The 19721-nt window shown below is 41.1% G+C and overlaps 1 protein-coding gene across 4 annotated transcripts; it reads right to left on the reverse strand.

Annotated features, from left to right (window-relative positions):
* Window positions 1-948: 948 nt before the first annotated feature.
* poc1bl (POC1 centriolar protein homolog B (Chlamydomonas), like) lies at window positions 949-19029 on the reverse strand. Of its 4 annotated transcripts, none has more exons than XM_051390187.1 (13): window positions 18962-19029; window positions 18136-18281; window positions 17898-17976; window positions 14561-15016; window positions 12249-12418; window positions 10559-10748; window positions 10185-10370; window positions 8348-8465; window positions 6658-6834; window positions 5109-5240; window positions 4252-4362; window positions 2828-2980; window positions 949-2738 (listed from the first exon to the last, which is right to left on the reverse strand). In XM_051390187.1, exons 1-13 carry the CDS (start codon window positions 19012-19014, stop codon window positions 2607-2609), a joined length of 2103 nt encoding a protein of 700 aa, XP_051246147.1. In that variant the 5' UTR covers window positions 19015-19029; the 3' UTR covers window positions 949-2606. The 4 variants fall into 4 exon arrangements, with proteins under 4 accessions (XP_051246147.1, XP_051246148.1, XP_051246149.1 ...); XM_051390188.1 differs by lacking the exon at window positions 18962-19029 and adding an exon at window positions 18578-18633; XM_051390189.1 differs by lacking the exon at window positions 18962-19029 and adding an exon at window positions 18476-18592.
* Window positions 19030-19721: the final 692 nt, after the last annotated feature.

Consider the following 19721-nt stretch of genomic DNA (forward strand, 5'->3'; position numbering starts at 1 on the left):
CTCAGCTTTATGCAGGAGGCCTCACTCTGGCCCTCTGAACAATGTTCGCATCTTCCTCTGTTGACTGCTCACACCTCTCACCTCCATCAGAAGAAGATGATATGGATTCCCTGAAAAGATTAAAACAAGCAATTTACAGTATAATTGACTTATTTTTAATACGTCTAAAATTTAATCCAACCATACCTTGGATGTTGTATGCATTGTTGTTATGTTTTATTATTACTAAAACTATGATTTGAAAAAATATGAATATGAAATATAATCTATCTACATATACCTCATGGAGGTATTATTACTGTAAACCACCAAGCTAATATTAGAAGATGTATACAAATGAACCAAACTCAAAACAAAAAGTCACATTACAACCCACCTCCCTCAATGTTTACCACTAAGGATAAAAGCCTCCAGTCTTTCAAATGTCTGCATCTTCCTGCATGTCATTTTGTGACTTCAAATAGCTTGGGTAGCAATATTTACTACATTAAATGTGGACCAAGGACAGAGTAAACAGCATTGTAACTTACCCCTGTCATTCTCTGAGCCCAAACTTTGGTCTCATGGGTTTTCACCTGCCATCACCAATTTAAATTCTTCTCCTGACCTTGACCCTGTGGCCAGTGTGCTATGGACTGCAGTTAGTTTTCAGTGTTATTTGCTATCCTACCAGTAGGTGGCGCGAAATGACAGTGAATGCTTTAATCCCCTTCTGGCTGTGGCAGATTCAGCCTTTAGTAAATTAATGTTGTTGTTCAATCTTTAACACAATAGAAAGTCACAAGAAATGAACCAGCCACAGCTTAGTTTTTTTCTTTTATTGTATGTGGCACTGATTTGAAAAAAATAAATTAAATAAAAGCTTTTACTTTAGTATTGCTGACAGTTTAACTGTACGACTCACAGTGTGCAGAGCTGAGACAGAAACAAAGAAAACAACAACGTGCATCTGTTGTTAGTTTTTTTATTTTTTCAATCATCCCAACAACTGTAATCTTCCTTTAAACATCAATCCCATTTCAATCACCCTTTTCCTTCATATCAAGTAATCATCATCCCTTTTGCATTATCAGTAGTTTTAAAATGTGCTTTATGGTAGCACTGTCCCACTCTGGTCCCTTAAACAAAACATTATTTACAAAAGTTAACACAAAACAGGAGTCATCTTATATGTTTACCCACTGTATCCATTGACTAGTATGAATATCTCATATTCAATAAGTCAAAGGACCACAGACACCAAACACTGCTCTGTTTTAAGCAGTCTTCAGCAAATACAGCTGCTATTCAACAAACATTTCAACAACAGTTGCGTCTCTTGGTCCTTGAATCCTATTTGAAACACCAACAGGGTCTTCAGTGGAAAAAAAAACAAAACAGGAGAATTTTGGATGTCTTTTCAAGTACAGTTTACACACAGGAGTCTTAACAAACAGTCTGGCACAGCCAAGCTGAAGGATTAAATTAAACAGGCGCTACCTTTAAGACTTTTTGTGTCTAAATAGAAAGTGCATCAAGCCAGTGTTGTTTTAGCCTTTAGCATTTTAAAAATGTTCTAAATACATTTGACATCCACTGGCACATTTCATTTCGGCACAAACGCGTTCTTTTTAGGACGACGACCTTTTCAAAGGCACAGTGACAGTTGGATTTCGAAGGTATTCTTAATTTTTACATGGGAAAGGGAAGAATAGATTACAACATTCCTGTCAACTCACTGAGCCCTCTGGGGCAAATTGCACTTAGTACAAATGCTTAATGAATGCTTCAAGTCTTGTTCAGGCAGCATTCTAGCATGAAACTGGCTCCACAAACAAGAGACAGAAGTGAGAAGCAGTCTAGTATGACTGCAGCGCTCTCTCCCCCCCCGTTTTCCTCTCACATGATGGAGCATGTTAGGAAGCAGCTGGTTTGGGGCAAAAAAAAAAATGCTGCTGAACTTACATTCCTGGCACGTTTTCTTTGAGCAGCACCTCTTTAAATTTGTTACTTTTTGACAACTACAACAACATCACATGAGGATTTAACAATAATAATTAATATTGATTGCACATTAAGGTAGCATTCTGTAGTGCAACGTGATTTTGCATGTAGTTTTTTTAGGAAATACTCTGTCTCCTATCTTGTTGAAAGGCACTTCTTCTTTAATATATGCTGGACAGTCAAATCAGTTTCGCTGCTTTCAAGTTGTTGCAATAGATCAAAAGAACACATGACAATAATGACACTTCAAGATGTGCGCTGGACTCCATTTTGGTTGCAGAGGCACTTGGATGAAAGCAAAACGAAAAGTAAAAGTCTCAAGTTCAGCAGGTCTCCACAGAAAAAGACCAAATAAACCTCTCCTTGCAATTATCATTCACTCCGCCACAATCTGCACTTATTCAGTCATTCACATGGGTACAAAAGCGCTGAATTGGGTGAATCATTGGCTTAAAGTGACTTTCTTTCACCACCTTTTATTTGCTCGCCATTCCCATTAAAATGGAGTGCAAACATGGAGAGCGAGAGAATTGGGAGCAGCGCAGAAGACATCCACTGTAATAATTGCACTATGGTAAAACAAGGTCACTTGAGGTTTCCTGCTACTTTCTCTCCTCCTCCTTCTACCACTCAAACTTCCACTGCTGGTTTTTGTCTCCGGGGGTACACCGCCTCATCTGGGCGTCCGTGCGGCCCTCTGTTGTGCGGTAGGCTGTCACACACATGTCTGAGTGAGGGTGGTAGATAGTCCCGTCCTAAATGGTTTTAAGGAGAAAGTTTAGAGATAGGATAAGAATGTGTAGAATAATAGGTACCTGGGGTGTACTTGTATGTGACCCCCTACCTTTCTGAACTCCCAAACAATACTGGGGGGTTTGAGCTCCCCATCACTAGGGCAGTGCCTCATCCCGATGGAGGTCTGTCCCTCGGGTACTTCAGCACACAGCTCTGTCACCGAGTTGAAACGGATCTCCTTTTGAGACGTGTATTCAAAGTACTGGAGGAGAAGACAGGTGTGGTTATTTGCTCTGTGTATACACAGCTTGAATATGTTTCTTTGTCATGAAATGAAAATGACATTGGAAGAAAACAAACAAACAAGCAGTAGTCTCTTGAGATTAAAACACTGCTCTGCCTCCTTTCCAGTTGTTTTGGTACATCTGTCTTTCGATCTTAATCTCTCTTCTTTATTAAGAAGGCCTTTCAACCAGCACAGTAGTGCAGTTTGGCATGTTTTTTTTTTGTTTTTTTTTAACTAGGATTACAGGATGTTTTCCTCTTACTCTGCTGTGGGATCAAGTCCTGGCTAAGCTACCATCGCATGGCGTGTCTGAGTGTGTGTCGAGGGATCTCATCAGTGAAGACTTGGCGCTCTTGATCAACCAGACGTGAACACAAACCCAACTCCTCTCCTCCTCTGGTATCATTTCAATATCCAGGCCAAATGGGACAAAAGATGCAACACTCCCTGGGCTACCCGTAAACGGAGGGTCAGGTAATCAATCTTCATACTTCCCCATCCTTCCCTTCACATCTCATACATCTTTCAGGTGCTTCAGGGCCCATAATGGTTGTTTCTAATAAAAGACTCACACGGGGCCCCTGTGTCTGGCTTCAAACTTATTTACGCAGGCTGTGCCATTCATCCTGCCTGCAAGGCTCATGTATCTTTTAAAATGGAACGTGGTTCTTATGTGGGCCAGGGAAGGGGGAGCAGGAGGGAGGCGGTGAAGGGCCCTCAGGTTTTTGTTTCAGCAGGGAGCCATTGAAACATTGATTTTCACTCACACATGGTGCTTTTTGTGACTGGGGACACCTGATGCGGTGCATCAGTCAGGTAATCAGAGATATCAAGCAGGTTGGAGATTCACAGAATGGAGCTCTGCCTATTGTCTGACTGCGACATTAAATATACATCCTCACAGACAAATAATCTGCCAGTTGCTAAACCATCCATCACTAGAGTTGGCAGGCATTCAGTTTGAAAGTACCAGTGATTCAATTGTGAGATATTTGTGGGTATATGTGGATACAATGCCAAACTAACTTCTCCCTTCATTACATTCAAGTCATGCTGGACACACCAGCAGAGAGCAATTTTCTGGTGTGAATCAACTGTGGCAGCTCGTTTTAGGGGTTAGCAGAAAGCATTGACATTTCAAGATACATCTCCCACTGGGCCAAGAGAGGTTGCGAGAGTGTGACAGGAGAGAATACGTGCACGAGAGAGATGGAGAAAGACGGAATAAAAGTGTGAAATGCACCTACCTGGTTGCCTCCCTGGCCGTGGCAGCCAAAAAGAGAAAGGTGTGCGCCTGTGGGACTGTGCTCTGGAGCGTTGTAGTCCAGACACTCCGAGTGTATCCCTGAGCTCCGCACCTGGCAGGAGGAGAACAATAAAAATATCAATAGAAATTAAAACAATGCGCTTTATTGGCTCCTGTGGGGAAGGTCAGACTGTAAGGTCACAGAACAGAACAGCACCACTGAAGCAGGGAAAATTCAGGCCCGATTTATAAACAAAAACAGACTTTTTCCTGCTGTTTGCTTATTTTCCACAAATAGAATACTATTAAGAAATCAATATGAAATACTTTACCCCTTTCTTTCTTTTTTCCCTTTCACATGCTTTCATTTCAAAAAGCCAGTATTTATACCTCTGAGGAAGTTGTCATTGTTGGTACTGTAGGCTTGTATACAGATTTTAGATAATAATATCATTCAAGATTTTTGGGAAAATTACCTTGTTACATATAACATGTGACTTCACTGTTGTCAGGGTGAAACAAGTGGCAACAAGTTTGTTTGTTCGTTCTTCTACCGACGCAATGGTTACATTGTGGTGGCTGAAATTTAATCATTTTAAAGCCAACCAAGAATTTTGTACAACAAATTTTACTTCACAGGCGTCTGGATTATAATGGTCTTGATCCCAGTCCAAATGGGTTTCAAAGCCTTTGTTTGTCTTAGTTCAGCCTTCTTACTTTCAACAGGACTTTCCCATATCATGCCACTTTATAGCATCTAGTTTCAGACTCAGAACAGATGGAATTAAGAAAGCAAAACACAACTAGGCTGGATACAGGATAAATAATGGAATACAGATATGGATAGTAGACACTTACAGCCCCATGCCAGTCCACCCTGTCCTCAGGTACATGTAGTTCAGGGTAGATATTTTTCAAATACCAGTCAAAACTGTTGCATTTCAGCCTCTTCCTCAGCAGCAGCCGCTCTGAGATATCACCATAGGTCTCCTGTAAAGTAAGTACACAATGAATAAGTTATCCTTCCAAGATTGTGTCTGAAAATCTTTACATAGAAGTTATATTAATCTAACAGGAGAGGATGCTGTCGTTTATTAAGGATACGCCTAATTAAAGGCAAAATTTGAGAAAAAAAAAAAAAAACAGTCACACCATAAAAGTAAACATTTACATCCTGGATATGACGGCTGAATCCTACACAGAAGTCTCCACAGCCAACAGCATAACAACATCACCAGGAAAGCAAATAGCAGCTGATTGGTTGCACTGAGATAGCCGTGTTTGCTGAGGTGGGGAACGCCACCTTAAGCAACTCAAAGTCCAGAACATTCACACACCTTATATCTTTGCACTGTCTGAGGGTGGAATGTAACTACTGGCTCTCACAGATGCTTAACATTTTCAGTCACAAATGTACTACTGTGCTTCCAGCTAGTGTTTCGAGATCAGAATACACAGACAATGTTGCTGAGATAAACAACGAAGGAATGCAGTCTCTAAAATAAACGAGCAAACCAATAAATAAGATGTTAGATGTTTTTTAATCCGCTGCTGGCAACAACAACCATTCTACAATAAATCTCCAAACCAGGATACAAACGTTAAAAATTTAATGGTAGGTGTTGTGCAGGTATGGTAACTTATTTTAACAATAAATCAGGAAGACAGTGAAGTTGTCATTCATCTATTTGAAAATCATAAATCAATATAAGTAACTAAATTGACTTAATAAAAACAGAATTTTGTACTATTCCAAAGCAATATTACTGTTGATAGCTCTGTAGTCTGCTAATATATTATGACAGCAGTGTAATAGCTTTGGAGCTGGTGATCTGGTCTGGCAGTGCTGTGTTCAATCTCCCCTTGACCAGGTAATTTATTGTTTGATCAAAGATCCCTGACATTAATAATGTACTTTTTTTTCAGATAGGTGAAACTGAGATACATGAAATTTTGATGAAGCCCAATACTCAGAACCTGAGATGCACACGGGCACGCGTTACCGCACGCACACTCGTGCACGCCCTCTCGTGCATACAACTGACCCAGTCAGACAGACAGTGTTTCATCATATGTTGACACCTAGACAGGTGAGTCATACCATATTAAACATCTATATCTTACATCAAAGGTAAGCTACTCTCTGTACCATATTAACATGCTGCTGCCAGGTGTAACATGGCATTACAGCAGTGCTTCAGGTTAGTACAAGCTGAATGAAAAACAAGTCTGTAACAGGCTAACTAAGCCAGAGCTCAGTGACTAGAGAATGTATTTGTCCAAATATGATTCGGAGAGTATTCCAAGGTTAGCTTCTTGCATTCCTCATAATAGCACCATTTAAACAGCACGCCTAGCTTGATGTACTGTTTAAAAACTTGGTTCTTTTCATTTGTAGCTGTCCTACCTTTCTGGCCGGGGGATTCCTGTTGTAAAAGTGTTGTTTATAGGAGTCCATCCAAACCTCTGCAGCTCGTACGGTATTCTGCAGGAAGTTTGGCCGTGCATAAGGGGCCTTTTTAGGGAAGACATGGCCCACATGAGAGCAGGGGTGAATCTCCAGGCTGCCCCCACACTGCCACACCTGAGGGGTGATAAACACATGACATACCATATACGAGTTTCCTTTAACTGCATAATTCTAGATGTTTGTGGTTGAATGATACTCCCAAAGCCCAATCCCTGCACACAGTATATGTTTATATATACCCTGCTACACGATTAAATATTGACAAATAAAGAATAATGGAAGCCAGAATCAGAGAATCAGCACAGATATGGTTATCATTAACCAAGTACATTGTCTATTGTACACCATGTGTGATATGTCACAATTATCGGTGAACTTTGGCACGATGGTCTGTCATTCAAGTGACTCATCTGCTAGCAGATTTATTGTAGGTTAATTTGTGGGTAGAAAATAGTAAATCTTTCAAATTGACAAACAAGAGTCATTAGCAATAAATCTGTTTGATGGGATCAGGCCTTGGGCATGTATTACATTTTATACATAGGAAAAACTAAATGTCTGTTTGAAGGAGGATACAAACCATAATACAGACAGAATGATAATGTTTGTGGTGACTGGTGCTATGATAGAAATCCTCTCTGAATGAAGAACAAAGCTGCATGCTCTTTACCTTCTATCTCACCATGAAAATTCAACCCCTGCTTCTTGTGAGTCATAATGTTTGGAAAACAGCTCTGAATTACGGCATACATTTGCATTGTGTAATTGCTTGATCTTCCACCATGGAACAAAACAAAAAGGATAAAACAACATCCCTAAAGAATGAAACGTTGTTAACAGTCGTTTCTAATACTTGAATGAGATGTGTTCCAATTACACGAGGCAAAATCATTATCATATATCCATAGCCAAACAGCCATTAAATGGCAGTCCCTTCCATCTTAATTCACCAGGCACTTTACCCCTCCACCATATCTTTTTAGCACTCAAAAAAAAAGGGTTGAAAACCAATTCACTACACATAAATTATGTATGGAAAAAAGTCCCAGCGAGAGGCATTTTTATTTCCACATGCATAACGCATCGCTCAGGGGAACAGCCAATTCGTCTTCACACTGAAACCACATACACACAATAAATCATGCACACACTATTTACACTGCTTACCCTTGAATGCTCCTGCTACAAACTCACACTTAGCCTAAAATCTGTGCCAATTTGATTGACGCAAACAAGTGAAAAGTGACACCAACGTCACAACAAGGCATCAGCCAATATCAGGCTGCAGTCTCAGCTGCCATGGCTGACTGTGATCTGACACTGACATGTGTCTCTCTCACATCAGCTACCCACTGACTGGATGAATGAAAGGATCACGGGCTATGAAAGAAACATTCTCTGTGGTAATGAAATGTCAGTAAACCTCAATTCATTGATGTTTCTGGGTACTCTTTATCATGGTAACAAACAAACTGAGTCAATGGATGTTCTGTCTGTGAGTAAGGGATTTTGGTTAGTCACTCTTTCCCTACATTTCTAAAAGCTGGTCTCATATTGCTAAGTGGCACCGCAGTGGTAAAGTAGTGTGTCTGCTCTGTGGTCTGCATTGAAGGAGAACTGAACTCACCCTGAAAGAGAGCTCCAGGTTTTCTCCTCCCCACACCTCCATTCCCATGTCATATGTGCCCAGGTACTCAAAGTAGGCCTTGCTCACAGCAAATAATCCACCTGCCATTGTCGGAGACCTGGGAGAAACAGTGACAATAAGGTGACTATATAATGGTTATTTTCAACCCTACATTCCCATCCCCTCCCACAGAAACAATGATGGCCTTTTTTTGATCCAAAACAAATGTAGTTACTCAACTGTCTTAATACTCCACCTTATTAAAAGAAGCCTTTAACCTTTTCAACTCCACCCTTCCCATAGACCAATTTTTGTCTTTTTTTTTTCAGAGAGGGGACAGGGGATCTTAAGGAGGAGATAGCAAGTCAACAGTATATGCCACATAGAAGTGGTGTGCATTATCTGAAAGCTGGGAACTTGAAGATTAATTTGAGATTGAGCTTTCATCCCTGTTGATCAAGTATATCTAGTGATATATCTGTAATCAAGATTGTGTTTTGGTTAGGCAGCTAATTAAGTTTTGAAAGTTTAGAGTGTATAGGGGCTTAGAGCATTATGAGGGAAGTGTATGATTGTCATTTCCATGCTCAATTTTGTCTCATAAGTTGTTGCAGCAATATTTGGGTTGATACCATTTGTTACACAGCAGATCTGATGCAAGATTGAACCATTTTGACAACTTGAGAATTCACAAAAAATGTAACAAATACCACATTGAGAACACAACAGAATCAAAACCTTCAGACATTTGGAGATTTCTGTAATAACTGTATTATTCAGTGATTGGAAGGCTTCTGTTCTGGAAATTGCTCAGAAACCCACTTATTGTCTAAATACCTAGTAAAGCCATATATCCTCTGAATGCTCTCAGTTTGTGATTGTGCAGTTTCACGAGGCTGTGATTATCCTGGTAACAATAAGTAATTTTATACAGTGAGGTCTCAAGAAGGTCAGGTTTCAAAAATGGTCTCACTACAATGAAGTGGATAAATAAATACAATTGGACTCACTGAATCCACAAGAGTATCAGCTTTCCTAGCATACCCAAGTTAAACAATTCAAGTCATAGTCTTTAGGGACCTCAGTATGCCAAAATATTCAAATACACTAGGTGAAAATAAGAAATATTCTGCATGCAATGGGATACATGGGATTAGCATAAAGTGGGCATGTATGTAAAGGGAAGACTCGTGGGCACCCATAGGACCAATTTTCATTCAGATATATTGAGGTGAGAGGTCAAGGGGACCCTTTGAAAATAGACAGTTTACCCTAACTTTGGAGCGTTATTTTGTCCTCTTCCCAACAAGTTACAATGACATGGTTGGCACCAATGGATGACTTAGTTGAGGTAGTTTCATATCTTCACTCTAACCTCGCTATAACCTCTGAACGACAGCAATGTCGAGGAAGTAGGAGTGGTTAAAGAGTAACCAAACCTAAGCTAATAATCACGCTTGTGGTGCTGTGTTCTGCCCACACCTTGTCATGATTTCACAACGCTAAATGCAAACATCATGCATCCGGTTGGGTGTGTTCACCGGCACAACAGGCCACATAAAGTACAACAGACTTTTCAACTCATAGAGGTCAGTGAGAGCAAGATTTTGTGTGAAGTTGCTCTTTGTATTCCCATTCCCACATGATAGCTTACGTCATTTCCCATGGAACTGAAGTGGAAATGTAATAACTAAGTAATAAAGTAATATAACACGTAGAGTGACAAATTAGCAGTGAGAGGTGTATTATTGTGAGCAGAGCTGTACACTGGTACTGGTGCCAATCTGATAATGTGATCTCCCATGAGAGTAGACCTTCTGAAGTATCATGCTGTCACCTGATGGGGTCAATGCGAGACTTGCGCCTCCTGCGTTCCACCTCAGGGACTGAGTGCCACTGAAAGGTGAGTCTCCAGTCAAAACCTCCGATCATTGGCTCATCCGTTTGCATGTAGAACTCAAAGGTGTTCCAGTCAATGGTGTCAATCACAGGGCACACGATGGTACTGGCATTCTCACCAATCCTAAACAAAAAGCATGACCGATAACATGCAGAACGAAACAGAGAGAGGGAAAAAAGAAAAATATATGAAACTCTGGTTTAGTATTTGGTATTGCTTCCAGTTTTGATCTGTATTCAGGTGGAGTGCATACAAATTTTCTTTGGGTTTATTTTAAGAAGGCTCTTACGCATCTAATGTGGTCAACACACCTTTCTAGCAGAGGCTCAATCCAGCCAGGGACGCACTCACAGTGGCAATCAAGGAATGTGAGTACATCACCCGTAGCATAGGTGGCACCAATGAGTCGTGCCCGGACCAGACCCTCCCTCTTGTTGGTGCGGATGAGCCGCACGCGTTGTAGATTGCTGATGTAGTCAGCTAGCTGGGATTTCAGGTAGCCTGTTTTTCATAGGACAGAAAAAACATCAAACCATCATTAGGAGATACACAGGCACTTCCAGTGGCTTATAAAGATTGTTATGGATAATATGTTAGAAAACCACTTTCTAATCTAGAGCCAGTGTTTGGTTTGTCCCTTCTGGGCTACTGTGATTAACATGGAGGACTACATGAAAGGCAACCCGCAGCGTCTGTAGATATAATAAGGTAACAAAAACATAACGATTCCTATATGAAAACATAGCTATGAATATTAGATTCTATTTCTGCCGCTTAAATGTTACACACTGGACCTTTAAAATGGCTGCCTTCCCCTGGGTTGATGAGTGTGGCTTAGACTCAATTAAAGTTTAAAGCAGGTTTAACCACTAACATTACATTAAAACACTTGCTGATGAGAGAATTATTATATTGTACATTTCAGTATCAGGTTTTTATATATCAGGCATTAACACACATTTCATGGCCTAAGGACACTTAAGGTCAACACAAGGCTTGGTTTGCTAGACCCTGTTCAACCAGGTTGGAAACATGAGAGAAAGCTGTCAGTCCTGCAGTCCCTGTCTTGTCTGCAGTAACCGTTCTGGTCGGGGAGTGGCATGTCTAGCATTGCATTTGGTCGGGGTGGTCAGAGGAGAGGAAATGATGTCAGGGCAGCTCAGTGCACACTGAAGTAATCATTATGGTGTAATGTCTCCGATACACAGACTAGACTAGCTGGGAAAGAATACTAATTCCATTAAGACAGATGGACATCAAGCTACTCCTATATCCAGTTTCGGAAAAAAAATAATCATTCTCTGAGTTAGCATGGGTCTGCAGAAATCGGTCCATATTCCATTTGCTAATGAAGACCACAAAATGTGCTCAGAAGCTCAGAAAAGCTAGTAAGTGGAACTTTGAGTTGAGACTATTTTGTCACATATACTGCTCATACCTATGTCACATGGATGCTAACACTGTACAGCTACATTCAAGACATGCAATACTTCTGGTTTTGCCTGCCTGTCTGCAGTTCAATCTAAAATGGGCTGGAAAAATGAGTCTGCAATCAAAACAAAACCTCATATTCACACAGAATGAGAGCAGAGACTGACAGGGAATGGGACAAATAATTTGCAATTACTTTGCCAAGAATTTGCTTATTTATTAATGATTACCCTTAAAAATGATCACAAATGAATCAAAGCCTGCGTGTCATTAAAGGAATGTGTCCAGACTCGGATGTTTCGTATTCTGAACTATCCGGAGGCATTATCTTTTCAATCAATTCACTGATCCATAGATAGAATCTTTTCTCTATATTCAGCAGAGTCCTGCTTCACTCGTTCTCTTGTACAATGTCAATGTGAGGAAATCTAAGCACAACTGAAATCTGGTTAGTCCGCTTTAATAAACTAGGCCAAGACTGTCAGACCTGTTTGCTTCTGGGCTTAAAAGACTTTTTTTTTTTTTTTTTTTTTTTACACACAAAAATGTAGTTAGTGTAGAGGGTCAGACCTCGGTCACTGTAGTCATCAATGAGGATGATCTCTTTCAACAGGATGGCAGGCGTGGTCTCCAGGACACTGTGAATAGTTCTCAGCAGGGTGGACCAGGCCTCGTTGTAGAAGGCTATGATCACAGAGGTGGTGGGTAAACGCCGGTAGTCGAACTTCTTACTTCGGCATCTGAGGTATGTTTGTGTGTGTGTGTGTGGGTGGGGGAGAGACATACACAGTTGACGCAGGCAATAGCACACATGTACAGTACATATTTACAAAAAACACAACAGCACCCTAGATGGACTCATACAAGCACAAAATGATGTTTTCATACGGTCAGAGCGGCTTCAGCAACTATTGCGGCAGTGGGAGGTGTCTGGTCTTAATCCAGATGGCAGTCATTAAAACAATAAAGAGCTGCAGAAATATGGATGGGGGTGGGGAGGGTATCACACCAGTGAGCAACATACCACAGCAGTGCTCTGGGAGAGAACACAGAAACTTGAACAAACAGAGACGAAGAAAGGAGAACACAGAGAGGAAACGGGGCGACACTGGATGAAAATTAAAGTGAAAAACTGGAAACTGGGGGGATGAGAACAAGGAGGCATGGAGAGAGAGAGAGAGAGAGAGAGAGAGAGAGAGAGAGAACGTGAGAAAGAGAAACTGTGGGCTGAATTTTTATGAATCAGTGGCATACAACACTGAGACTGCAACCTCTGGCACAGGCTGAATTACCTAGAGGCAGAGGCTCTACCCACAACAGTGACGCTGTTGGAAGTCAGCTGGGACAAGAACAAATATGTTTTGCCCTAGCATTAGTCACAAGCAATCAAATAATCTGTTTCCCTTCCTTCAAAAGGCAACCATGTTCATCGTGCTGCAACACTTTAATGATGGAGAGAGAATTACAAAGTGAATCTGCCACAAAACCTGCTCCCAGGAGGAAAATGATGTAACTATAGAGAAGTTGCACAACTGCAACAAGCGTATACACACCACCTTAAAATAAATAAGCCTGGGAGGACATAACGCATTTGCTTACATTGTTGCTAAGCAAAAAGCCAAACAGAAATGGTAATGCACTTGGGACAGCTTGACAACAAGAAGGCGCATTAACTATAGGTTAACTTATATCTGTGAAGAATTACACACTTCACGTGTAACACCCCATAATGACTGACTGAGTCATATGCTGGGTCACCTCAGCTATATGTACACTTATAAAAAACTTAAACCAGTTGACATATCACCCACAAGACTTTAAGCTTATGAATAGAATCTGTTCATGCAAAAATAGCACAGCGCACCACTGTGTCACATAAGCTCTGCACGCCACTTCCTCCCTGCTAACTTCTTCCTTACTGTGAGTCTACTCCCACTTGTGTCAGGTGCACAGCTAGTCACCCACCAAAAGATGGCAGGCAAAGAAAAAACAATTGTAATTGTCAAGAATGTCACCCTGCCAGTAGAAGGCCCGTCAAAAAAGCAACATGACGGTTGACGGAGAAGTATTTCTTGTTCAAACGTTATCCGTCTTGGAGTTTCCTCATTCCAATGAGAAGATCAAAGCATCTTATCAGTCCACCTTTGGATATGCAGGCATCTCGCTCTTAAAATGGTCTGTTCCAGTTTCACAGGAGCGACCTCTGTGATACATTTTTCTGTCTGTTGGACTCAACCAATTTGGACAATTAAGCATGACATGCTTAATGCTTATTGCATCCTTTGATGTAATCATAAATCCACTGCTAAAGAGAATATGCTCAACTGGGATACTTCATTTAACACAAACATATGTTTCATACACAAATGATGGTTCCTGCTACATTGATGGATATCACATCTGGGTTTCATTAGGGGATGGGAGCCAGTAAGAGATGAGGCAAATGTGGAAGGAGAAACTACTAATAAAAGACATCATACTCTCTGTGTTTCATTACAGAGGCTGAGTAGAGAATAGCTGTGGACAATAACTCTGGATGGAATAAATCCATTCAGGCAGAGAGCTGCTTACACCAGCTTCAATAAGCCCTGCAATGCATCACAAGAGCCTTCATCCTTGTTTTAAACTGTCAGTGGAAAACTGATTCCAGTAAAGAGCTCAACTTAATCTCTATTGAGTAATTCATCCCTGACACAGTTGTAGTATAGCTATCAGCCCCATGCAGCGTTCAAGGCCAGAGATACAAATATGTTTTGGAAAAGAAAATAGCAAGCCATAAAAAAAACAAGTGATTTGCTAGAAAACAAATTTAGTCAACTTAGGCTGTTATAGTACATTAGTCTTCTGACTTCCTGTTTAGGATGCCTTTTTGCTCTACTCACTCATTCATCCTGTGGTCCTGGATGTGCCGGTGGAGGGAAATCTTATCACTGACATAGATATTGATGGCGTAGCGCTCCACGCTGTCCTGCTCCTGTTTCTTCTCTTCAGGACTGAGGTTGAGGTGCGTGGCCCGACCCCACTCCCCATGTGCATTGCTGTCTGGTGGTGACTTGATGTAGAGGGGTCTAGCCAGCTGTCCATCAGCCCCGCTCTCCTCTATGGAGAGCTGTCTCGCCACAAGATTGTGGTCCTCGTCTTCTTCGTCTGCGGAGGAGGAGGAGGAAGGGACAGAGGAGCGTGCTAACAGGACGTAGCCCAGCCACAGCAGCCACAGCAGGAAGCCAGCCTTGGCCAGCATGCCCAGTTTTCGAGAGCAACGCCCCCTCATGACAGAAAGCCCCAGGGAGGCACCGGGACCGGCTGAGATTCGGGGTGCCCGACAGGACACAAAGTCTCTGGAGAACAGAAAGAGACACAGAATGAGATTAAAAAAACATGATCATGGAGATTTTCATATTACATGACAGAAACACTAAATGGAGAGGGAAAGAAAGTGTAGGTTTTGTGTGAAAAATCCAACCGTGGCAGCAAGTAACTACCAGCGACAGGAGGAGATTTACACTGAGCTCTTTAATCAAAGCTCTCCCCATTAGAAGGAGTAATAAATCCGTTCACAATTAAGTTAAGTTACTCACCTAAACACTTACATCCAACAAAGATAGTGTCTGCCTCCAAATTCACAAATGCCCCAAAGACACCCCTCCAACAGACCAGACCAGTAGTAATCAACACCAACATCAGAAATATAATCGCTGGCTCAGGGTTGCATTAAGATGCTCATTAAAAACAAATTGCAAAGATGGAAGAGGCTGAACTGTGGCGCACGGTACAGTAATGTGCTGAATAAATTGAGTCTGTGATACACTCCAATGAGAGATGCATTAACCTGATGAACTTCATTACACAGTGCAGTTTAAGTCACGTTGCATAACAGTGAGTCGTAAATAAGGAGGAGTTTTTTTACCCAAACTGTGCTGCACATTTTCCCAACTTTTAGATGTCATGTGAGATCAGTCAATTCATGTTTGTTCATGTCAGTCCACCAAATCACCTGATGTTTTTTTTTTTCCCCCAAGAATGATCCCTTTAAGCTACAAAAGTGATATCTTCTGAACAATGTTGTCCTGATGAATCACACTGTCAGCAGATGTGTAGCAATCACATTTGTGCTTGAGCACAAGCAACCACAGCATAGCCAGCGCTTGCACGATATCTTTATATCAAAGATTACTCATATCTCAAAAACAGGGTGACAGTAATCAAACAGTCAGGTCTAAGCTAGCCTTTTGTTTACATTTTGATTAAGAATCAGACTTTTCGAAATGTTCTTTATTTTAATATTTCCATTCCCCTCCACTGAGCTATAAAAAAAAAAGTAGTTGCCCAAAAACAAAGGGTGGGATATTTGCACGAGGATAGATCCCTTTTTTTCTGATTTAAAAACACAGGATTAAGCTGGGTTTGTAGACACACAAAGACAGCAATTTAGACATTTGTGTCTGACAGACAAGCTTAGCATGCCAAGATTTGAAAGAGTGCTGCAGTAAAAACAGACCACTTTGCTATGTTGACACTGAATTGAATGTAATCACATAATTGTGTTGCATTAATATTAGAGCAGGGTGCCATTTACACAAGTGCCAGGCAGTGCCAGCCAGGCTTAGCAGCAATACTGATGCGCAGACAGACACACACACACACACACACACACACACACACACACACACACTGTCCTTCCCACTTCCTCACACCAAACACAATGATGGTTAATTCCTAGTTGTGCTAAAATTCTGAGAACAGCTTGACTTTAAGACGCTTCAGAGAAAATGCTGTCAAATGAAAGTGAAAGGAATGTGTGCAAAGTGCCACGTGAGAGTCTATATATCTATGGTACAGAGGAAACTCAATTTCCACTGCGACTCCTTCAAGGCAGCAGCACAGTCCTTTCACTCCAGTCTGGGCCCCGGCCAGAGGACTCTGGAGTCCTGAGGTTACAAAATGGAGACGCCTGCAGACAAAACCCCCCTTTATTGGCTGTCCATCACACCTTCCACTCTCTCTGAATCTGATAGCCTTAGTGGGGAGCTGTTTGGAACGAGCAGGAGGCGACGGAGGCCTAAGATGCAGCTTAAATCCTGTCCCACTTTTTGGCTGAGAGGGAATGAAACAAACAAAAAAAGGGATAAGGTTTGAATTTGCTTCCCAAAGCTGCAATCTGTGGTGCATGTTTCACCCCGTCACGCTAACAAGACTTTAAAAATAGAGCGTGATGAAAAAGATGGGTCAATAATTTATGTTTTACAGACGAAACAAACGAGGCTTGATGTTGGGAGTCACTTGATTCTCAGATGTCAGCACTGAAGTGGACTGTGTGGCACATGAGTTGCTCTCCATGGTTAGTACGGAATGAGCAGTCTGTTCTGTATAATGTGCAACGCATGGCTCATTTCCTCATCAGCCAGTCAGGAAAAGTAGGACACATAGCTGTAATGCGTATATTGTTACGGTAATGTGCAATACCCAACAAACACCAGTGGAACAGGTTATAAGAAAAGAAGTCTCTCTCTGCAACAACACCACCGGTTGGTCCATTTCACTTTGTACAAAACCTATAAGAAAGGATCAACGAGACAAACATCTCTGCTGGTGACAGTCTGTGTATACATCACTGACAGCAGCAGCAGGTTTTTTTTTTTTTTTAAAAGGAGCCAGGCTCTGATGAGTGATGAGGGGCTTAACTTAAAAGCTGCATGGTGATTTCTTTTCATCACAAGGGCTCTGACACACGCCCAAATAAACCCAAACAGACTTGAACTGCGCTATAAAACAGAGAGCTTTTGCCAAATGCTGCTTCACTTGAGCAAACGGGGATGCCAAAAAAAAAAAAAAAAAAAAAAAAAAGCTCCTTCATGAAAGCAAAAGTGTAACCACCATATCTATGCGGTGTGATATGTCAGACACTACGGCCTATCTACTGATCTCACTTTGATCTTTAGGACATTGTCTTCTCTCTGTCAGATTCATGAGGGAAATGTGTTTCACAGGTGTTGGGAGGAAAATAACAGACTGAAGAGTGAAAACAGTCACAGTTCACCAACAGGTCCATCCTCGTACGTCAAAGGAAATCAATGTTGGGATAACAATTGGGGTTTCTAAACAGCAGAGAGGGTAAAATCTCGGACAAACGTGCACCAGTGACCCAGAAGAATAATGACAAATCTCAACTTTCGAAAGAGAAATCTACGACAAACTATTAATAGCTAAATAGTCACCTACAGTTCATTATTAAAGTCTGCAGCAAGCGTCGTCGTCGTCGTCAAACACCCCAGCGCCGACTTAAACGGTGTGACTCTTACTGGTGAACAGGCAAGGAAGTGAGGGATTCATATTAGTAGGGTTACGCTAACAAGCAAACTCTACTTTGTACATAACGTAACCTACGTGACAGCCACAAAATCACTCTTCTCTCGGAAAAAAAAAAAAAAAAGTACGAGGTTAGCTTGTTAGGGCTTACCTTCACAACAAGTTACATGTCTCGGAGTTTCTTCGAGGTTGCTAAGGCCGTTGTTTGTCAGCTTGACTACGGTCGTCTTCCAGTTAAACCTCTGGCTTGCAGATGTCAGCATACCCACATCCTCTCCTCCACGTTGGGCTCCTGACCTGTGTGTGTCAAAGCAGCCGGAAAAATCTAAACAGGTTCCGGTAATCCCTTTCATAATAAAACAATGTATCGGGGGGGGGACTCGTTTTACGAGGGAGACCATTTAGAGAGACATCAGAAAGTACAAATATGAATATGTTTATAAATACTACAGTAAATAAATACGTTTTGAGTTCTTAAAGTATCTTCTTACCTTGTTAACTAACGTAACTTAACTCACTTAACCGTTGAAAAATACATAACTACAAAAACATGATTCACCCAGGCCACTATTGAAATGGCATATTTAGCTTACCATTTGCATTTGCTTATCGCTTCATATTGCTGTTTCCTCATACCAACTTCCTCATATTAAAAAAGAGAAAAAAACCTTTATTGTACCTTACTTCCGGCGTTGATAGCGCCATCTCCCGTTAGCTTGACGCAGAACTCTATGCTAACGACTGTTAGCTGTCATTAGTGTCTGCTGCGATTTGCCTCCAGCTATTTACACCCAAGATTTTTTAATGACTTATTCAATCAGCGTGTACTCTGTGCCGAAGTGCGAAGGTAAACTTTAATCCTAAAAAGTGTAGCCTGAAAACTTTCAGACGTGAGTTGTGAATTTAGAAAAACTTACATTTTAAGTGAATAAAAGCTGCAATAAGTCAGAAATATTCAGAATATCCACATGACTTACTTTGAAACCTGTATTTTAGGAGCTCTCGCTTCGTTGGAAAGCCCTCCAAACATTTCACATTGCTGTCAGTTAAAGTTCATCCTTTTCTTGACAGGGGTTTCTATACATTTCTTAAAAGGTATGTCAATTGATTAAATTACAGGGCTACTTAAACATAGGCCTACCCTAATCTGTAGCATATGTATGAGCTGACAGTAGAGTAGAAAGTCTGTACAATAGGGAAAAGGGTGTTACTGTACACCATAAAGACAATGTACAATGTACAATAAACACCCAAGTTAAATGTGTTTTTTGTATTCATATTTGCTTAAACTGCAACACATCAGCAGCTACAACTTGTATTGTGCTTACAAGTGATTTAATGTACAGAACATGGATTACTTTAATCAAGATCTTTAAACAAGGAATTACATTTATTCAATAGATTGAGTGATGTGATGGATCAGGCAAATTAAGTTTGTTTCAGATTTTTCCTCATTTATGATTTATGGGCTGTGGTTAAATCATGTAGTTTTACTTGAGCTTAAGATTTAAAAAATTTAAAGTCACAAAGTGTCTTAAGTCCTGTCTTGATGTTCACAAGCATGCTGAAAGGATCTATTCGGCCACTGCATGAATGAACAATGCCACACACACACACACACACACACACCACACACACACACACACACACACACACACACACACAAACAGCCCTTCCCTCTGTGTGTGTTTGCCATTATAGGCTTGGTTTGTTTTCTCATAGTCTCTAGGTCCTGCT

This window comes from Dicentrarchus labrax, unplaced genomic scaffold (genome assembly GCF_905237075.1).
Source record: "Dicentrarchus labrax unplaced genomic scaffold, dlabrax2021, whole genome shotgun sequence".
In the NCBI taxonomy this organism is placed as follows: domain Eukaryota; kingdom Metazoa; phylum Chordata; class Actinopteri; family Moronidae; genus Dicentrarchus; species Dicentrarchus labrax.